At 43.2% G+C, this 7,819-nt stretch overlaps 1 protein-coding gene across 1 annotated transcript; it reads left to right on the forward strand.

The window, feature by feature from the left end:
* The first annotated feature begins 4,939 nt into the window (after positions 1-4,939).
* Positions 4,940-6,849, forward strand: CCDC185 (coiled-coil domain containing 185). Its single transcript, XM_063290826.1, has one exon. It carries the CDS (start codon positions 4,940-4,942, stop codon positions 6,842-6,844), a length of 1,905 nt encoding a protein of 634 aa, XP_063146896.1. The 3' UTR covers positions 6,845-6,849.
* Positions 6,850-7,819: the final 970 nt, after the last annotated feature.

Consider the following 7,819-nt stretch of genomic DNA (forward strand, 5'->3'; position numbering starts at 1 on the left):
AGTTACTTGATGGAATACCTACCCTCTTGTTGGAGAAGACAGAGCCAAAACAGGAATTAAGCAGCTCTGCCTTTTCTTTGTTATCTGCTAGCATTTTGTTGTCTTCATTGAGTAGGTAATATATTAAAGTTGTATACAAATCCTTTTCTTTTCCTTTGAACACATGTATCCCTCATTGGAGAGCCAGTTTGGAGTAGTGATTAAAGGCACTAGACTAGAAGCCAGGAGATCATGAGTTCTAGTCCTGCCTTAGCCACAAAGCCAGCTGGGTGACTTTGAGCCAGTCTCTCTCTCTCAGCCCTAGGAAGAAGGCAATGGCAAGCCTCCTTCAAAAATACTGCCAAGAAAATGGCTGAGACCTGCCCAGATAGTCACCAGGAATCAAAACTGACTTGAAGGCACAAAAAAACAAATCTCTCTCTCTCTCTCTCTCTCTCTCTCTCTCTCTCTCTCTCTCTCTCTCTCTCTCTCTCACACACACACACACACACTTCTTTGCACATCTCAGTTCATTCTGACCTTTACCTTTCCTGACATTTCTATAATGCTGGGTTATCTGTACATAACTCTTCTTTGGATCTACCCCTTTTTCCATCTTCTCTATATGTACAGTACACAGTGATGCACATTTTTTTTACCTATTATCCAGATCAGAACAGTCATTTGAATCCTTCTATTAAAGTTCAATCCTAGCATTCTTGTCTAAGACCAATCTGTGAATGAATTATTGTATAATTCACTATTCACTTTTCCCTGAAGTCTTTTTGTTATTGTTGTTGTTGAGCTAAAAACAGTTCTCTGAGCTATGTAGGACTTGAATTTTGCCATTAATTAAATGACACCTTTGATGCTTAAGGACCATAATAAAGTTATGATTATGGCAATATAACATGATAGCTATTAAGGTACAACATATTTCTGACTGGATTTACACATTGCATTAAGCCATGATTTGTCTGACCATGATTTACTGAATAATGCACAATGTGCACAATATGCTGAGCCATGCAGCCATCATTCTGAAAGTCACAAATATCTATACTGGACTGCTAGTGTACATGGACCAAAGCCTCTTTTTTTGTTAGTGGGATTGGCAGTAAATCCATTATAAGTTTTCTGCTCTGAAAAAATAACTTGTACAACACACAAAACTAAATAGATCACATGCTGATGTGAGACAATCTGTGACCCATTTAACTCTCACCACCGTTTTAAATTTTCTTAAAAGACATGATATATTAATGTCTATATATGTGTCTGTTGTGTGCGTATATGTGTAAAATACACTAAACTATATGCCTAAAAATAAAAAAAAACCCGAGCCTTTCGTTAATGAAAATACCAAATTATACCAATTTTAGAACTACATTACCATTCTCTAATTTCAGACTATTAAGTTTATCATACAAAGATGCAAAAGATCTGTGGATTAATATTATGATGAAACCAAAATTATTTTGATTGGGCTTTATGGATGCTGAACTAGAAAAGAAATATGGGAAACTAAAATTGTATATGGTAACCGCAGCAAGATTATTGTACACAGAAAGATGGAAGAACAATGAAATACCCACAGTAGAGAACTGGATTACAAAATTGACAGAGCTCACTGAAGAGTTAGGCAAAGCTGAACCGTTTGGTCAGCGAAAAAATGATAAAGATTTTTTTAAAAGACTGGAAGCCTTATATGGACTTTTTGCTGGAAGAAGAAAAGACTGAATTGATGATTTATGGATTTGGGGATCAGAAAGGGTTAAAGAGGGAGAAGAAAGAGTAAGATGGCAACCATTTGACAGAAAGAAGGGTGGAAGTCCAAATTTTATGTTTTATTTCTTTTTTTCATTTCTTTTTTGCTTATTTCTTATCTTTCTTTTTCTTCTTTTCATTTTTATACTTTTGTTGTACTGTAAAATTCCAATAAAAATATTAAAAAGCGAACTATTAAGTTTATATTAATTCAGATCATATTATTCATATTTAAATGTTGTACTGAACCTAGGCCACATCCAACTGCATTGTCTGATCTTGCTTTTCCAAGGGTAGGGCCACTCTGGAAGCTGCTGAGAGATAGATAGATAATATAGATATAGATATATATATAGAGAGAGAGAGGGGTGGGGAGAGAGAGAGGAGGAAAGAGAGAGAGAATCATGTAGTCCCTCTCTATTTCTCTATCTCAGAAGCCCAAAGCCTACTCAGTATAGCTGGGCATCTTTAAAATGCAACATTTCCATATTTGCGGGGGGCGGGGGGGGTAGGGCAGGCTAATACTCAGGGATCTACAATAGCAGAGTAGTATTTCCAGTATTTATCTTACGTATGTATTCACATTTTGTATTCTTGGTAAGCGAACCTTACTCAGAAGAACAAACTCAAGCCGAGAGCAGGCATCTTTCAAAACTTTAATCATCTTCGTACCGTTAAAATAATGCTAATATGGTACATTTCTCTTAATCCCTTTACATATCTGAGTAAAAATAATCCATATAGTGATTGCAGTCGTTCTTGAGCATAGATCAAGGAGGGAGTCAGAAGTTATATATGTAGCATTAAGGATTACATATGGTTATTCGCAGTATCTCTAGCATACTAGGCTTTATGTTCCAGCACCAAGCACCCTCAAATATTCACCTAGGAAAGAGCCAGATGTTTCAGGTTCATGCTGGTGTGTTTAGTATTTCCAGTAGGCTTGAGTCATGACATCTGTGTTAGAGAAACGGAGAGTCTCCACATAATTTTTGTGGCTAAAGCTATTTCACAGGAAGCTACAGTATGTGCATTTAAGGCTTGTTTCAACCAGTTTCAGGTTTGATGATTGAAGAGATGGATTCATTTGAATAGTAAGTAAACTACCTTGAGTCACTTGCAGTAGGACAGCAAAGAAATGTTGCCAGAAATAAACACCTAAACCTGTTTGTTAGAAATAAACTCCTAAACGTATTTCAGTCAGGTTTCAGTCAAGATAGGATATCAAGAGTGCAAAAGTTTAGCCCTACTAGTTCTCCTGGACTTCTCAACTTCGAGTGGTCAAACTGAGTAGAAAAGTAACACAAAAAGCAAATAAATAAAATATACAATGAAGTTCTTAATCCACACCAAGAACTTGGTGTCACCCTGTGTTCTTTTATTCTACAGCATTCAACCTCAACACACGGGTAGGTTTCAACTCAGTCTAAGGTAGACCAGTCATTGTCATTGCTAGGATCAGCTTGCCTTTATAGGAAATAGATATTTTGCTGGGCTTTGTCAAGGCAAAAATGTGGTATTATGGGAGTTGAGGTGGAATCTAACATTTCCCCAGACAAAAATGTTTATTATGTCAACAACTGACATCTTCTCAGCACCAGGATTGAGAACTGAAAAGCAAGGTGTCCATTACCCTGTGGAACAGGCAAGAAAAAGAAGCATCAGATTAAAACCTAGAGGTCTAAGAAGCCCTGCATTTGCAAGCTGACACAGAGCAATCAAGTGCTCTAAGTGACTTTCTAGCATGCAAGATTCTTATCTAGCTTTGTTGTGTTGTTAAGTTTCTGCCAAGTTTTAGTCAGGGAGCCTGGTAGATGTGGCATTTGGGGATCAGATTCCTGCTCTGTACAGTTTTTTGGTCAAGTGACTTTGCTCTCATCCTCATCCATTCGCCTTCGGTAAATGGATACTGAAACAACAGTGTAAATTAGAGTCATAGAGTCAGAAGTGCTAGTGAGGCCTTCAAATCCAACTCCCTGCCCATTGCAGGAATCCAAATTAAAAATCCCAGATGTTTAACCCGTCTGAACATATTGTAGCTGAGAGTTAGGTGGCATACAAGTTTAATAAATTATTATTTTATTATATCCCATGAAGGGTGCCCATCATAACTAAGTAATTGCTTTCATTCTTGAATTAATCTTCCTCTTAGGAAATTTTTAATGTTCAGTTGGGATCTGCCTTCCTGTAACTTGGATCAAGTGCAGTATGCCATGTCCTGCACCAAGGAATAGAGAACAAATCTAGGGCTTCTTCCATGTGACATCTTCTGATATATTTGAAGAACGCTATCATATCCCCCTCAATTGCATTTTCTTAAAGCTAAACAGAATTAAAATGAAGCATTGTGTTGTTTTGAGGAGTTCAGACCTAACCTCTACCTGTAGTAAATTCTTGAGCTATATACCTTCTAGAAACAGACCATTTATTTGCTTTGTATCTTGAAACATCTACCAGAGGAGCCATTTTTGTGAATAGGCAAGTTCTCAGTGATCGTTGTTCCATGAAGGCTCTCATGGACACTTTCTCCAAACTGCCAATCTGCCTACTGATTTTTAAAAAATAATCAATCAGGAAGTGCAGCCTTCTTTCTAGAACAGCCGTATTTAATGAAAATTCAGAAGTGGGCTTGTAGCGTTCCAGTTTGCATTTGTATCCAAAATACACGGCCTTCTGATCTAACAAGAGATGGGACTCCAGGTGGTAGTTCAGTGTCCCATGCCACTAATCTTGTGGGAAGCTGTACTTCTGCAGGAATCAGCAGAGCCACTGCGCCACCAGAAGGTCTGGCTCTAGCCAGCTTCGAGAGCCTGGAACCCTCGCACCGTCTTGCTCCCGCTCGGCGGAAGAGAAAGCAGGGACCGGCTAGGGGCGAGTGGAGCAGGGTCGCGTTGTCGCCCTGCGTCGTAATGGGCTCTAGGCGGAGGAGGGACCCCGTCTTCCCCATTGTGACGCGCGCTTAATTTCACTGTGCTGCGCAAGGGGCTGCGTGAGCAGCGGGCAGGCCACTTCGGCCATGAGGCGGCAACAGCAGCGGCGTCGGCCGCGGCGCGGGTCGGGCCAGTGTCTCGGGGCGGAGGGTGGGTGGCGCGTCTCCCCGAGCGACCGAGGCGCGCCCAGCACCAACAAGGGCCGGAAGAAGCCGCCCGCCGTGTCCTGCTGCAGCCTGTCGGGCAGCGAGACCCAGCAAGAGATGGCGCGCCGGCGAATCAGCCCCGGCCGCTTCTCTCCGCCGCAGTGCTTCCCGGACCCAGCTTACAGCTCCGAGCCCGAGGCGGCGGGAGGCGAGGGCTGCCTGGGGCGCCACCACCTGGCGCAAATGCGCCGCGACGAAGGCGGAATGCTGTTGCCGCGCAAGGGCAAGTACAGGGGCGCTTCGCTCCCGCACACGAAGACTCCGGTCATCCCCAACGCCACTTCGGCCCGCCTGCGCCGCCCCACCTGGCAGCAGCAGCACCATCACCTCGCTCCGGCCGGAGAGGGCTGCGCTACTCCGTGCACCACATCTTGTACCACCCTCTACGGCGGAGATTTCCAGGCCCACCACGAGCTGCCCAGCCGCTCCCCAGCAGGCAGGTGCACCCGGGTGGAGGAGCTGCTCCGGGACGACCAATGGGCCAGTCCTGTGACGAAGCCTCTGGAATACGGAACCGACTTCCCCACCGACGCCAGCAAGCCTCCGTCAGTCTGCCCTTCTTCCTTTTCCTTCAGTCAGATCGACAACAAAGCTTCTCCCAAGTTTGAGAAGAAGGAGCACAAAAGAAGGGATTGGCAGGAGCCCTGCGACAGCAGCCCCAGCCTGGTGGACCTGATGCATTCGTTGAGACAGTACGAGGAGGAAGACCCACCGCCTTATCTGCTTCCTAACCACAATGCCCATCATCACCGTCACCACAATCACCATAAGCCCAGGAAGGGAGACACTCAGATCAGCCTCCAGGATCTGACCGACAAGAGATACGAGGACATGATTCCAGAAAGGGACAAAAAGATGGCTGCTTTGATGTTAGCTAGGCATCAGGAGGAGGAAGAGATGAAGGACAGGCAGCTCCAGATCTCTGAGGCTTGGGAGAAGATGAGGCGGAAGGAGAAGAAGCACAAAGCAAAGTTGGAGAAGGAGAGACAGTACCAGCTGGCAGACAGCATGGACCAGTGGCAGAGGGACCGGGATCAAAGAAAAGCCAAGGTCAAGTTAGAGGAAGAGCAACTACTGGCTTCCAGGGAGAGGGACCTTATGTTGCGTGACAAGAAGTGGAAAAAGCTAGCTAAGGAGCAAGAGTGCAAACGCAAAGAGAAATTTGAAAACGCCAGACTTCAAGCTGAGTATAGGAAACGTTGCCAGGAAAAGCAACTCTTGGATAAACGGTTGATGGACCGAGGCTCCAAAGATCAGAACTCTCATGCGTACAAAGAGAAGATGCTGCAGGCCTTGGAGAAGAGGCTTATAAAGGAAATGGAAAGGAAGAAGAGAAAAGTAGAACTGAATGACTACAAGAAACTCAAGCACATGCAAATGAAGGACCCCGCGGAAGACAGGCTCAAAGCTGATGAGTTGTACAAGAGGCTCTGCATTGAACAGAAGCTTCAGAGGTCTCAGGAGATCCTTGAGCAGCTGCTTGAAGAAAGGAATAGAGAACTGAAAGAAAAGTCATTTAAGGAAGAAGAACAAGGCATAGTAGCCAAGGTTAGAGCCAAAGAGACAGAGGAAGAGAAGAGAAGGCGCAAGGAAATGTTGTTGCAAATAGCTGAGATGAAGATACAGCAGGCCAGGGAAATCATGTCCAAAAATACACAAGAGAGAGCACAACATATGAAAGAGATTAATGGTGCCAAGGAAAGGAACCACCATTGCCGCAAACAGAAGCTTGATTATGATGAAAAATGCCACCTACAGGAGATGCAAGAAGCTTTAAGACGAAAAGATCAGAAAAACAATCAGATTCTAAGGTACAAGGATGCAGCTATTGAAGACGCTAGGAGAATAGCCAGAGCATCATATGGCCTGAGAGACAAAATGAAAGATCTGATAAGCCACAACTCATTTGATCAGATGGCTTTAGATGCCCACCGTAATGCAAACTGCGCTAGAGGCCTGTAGTGAAGTTTAAGGAAACAAACTGTCTTCTGCCAAGGAAGATGCTTGTGATACATTCATTTTGTAGAATTCCGCATTGCTGTACACTAAAGTGATTTCAGCCTTAATTACTGTTTGACTCATAAGTACTGTGGTTTAAAGGAATTTACAATATACACTAAAAAGCTATTATGTGCATTTGTAATGTTATTGTGAACAGAAAATACTGACCTTTAGCCACATACTACTATGAACAACTTGGTGCAATACAGGATGTAGCCATGACTTAATGCAAGACATTTTAATTGGATATTCCTGTAACAGTGATTTTTAAAATTATATTTTATAATGGATAGTTGGCGATAAAAATATATATCACCAACTGAAGCGAATATTTGTAGCTCAGGGTTGAACTGTGGAGTCCTTGGTGCTCTCTCAGCCTTGTTTTCTTGCAGACGTTTCATTGCCAGACTAGGCAACATCTTCAGTGCAAAGAGGGAGTGGGCCTTGCTCTCAGTTTACATACTGTGGTTTGTCCAGCTTGTGTTGGTGTAAGTAACCCAAAAGACCCAGTAGCCCAAGAAGAAGAAAAAAACAGGAGTTATCTACAACATACAGTGTAAGGACTGTAGTAGCCACTATGTGGGACAGACAGGCAGAAGACTAGCAGAGCGCATCCATGAACATCAACTAGCAGAACGCACAAGGAGCACTTCGTAATCTCACAACACATGGACAGACTCAACCATACTTTCAACTGGGAAACTGTGAGCATCCTAAACCAAGCCAAATCCAAAAACGCCAGAGAATTCCTGGAAGCCTGGCACTCAGACCAAGCAGCCATCAACAGACACATAGAGGTAAACAACATTTACATACCATTCAAAAGAGACAATAGAAAAGCCAAAAGACCAGAACACCTCCTCCCCAGCAACCAACACCCACATATGCAAAGATTAACACTAGGATTAACACCAGATGAACCATCAAACAGCACAA

Source organism: Candoia aspera, chromosome 1 (assembly GCF_035149785.1).
Source record: "Candoia aspera isolate rCanAsp1 chromosome 1, rCanAsp1.hap2, whole genome shotgun sequence".
Classification (NCBI taxonomy): Eukaryota; Metazoa; Chordata; class Lepidosauria; order Squamata; family Boidae; genus Candoia; species Candoia aspera.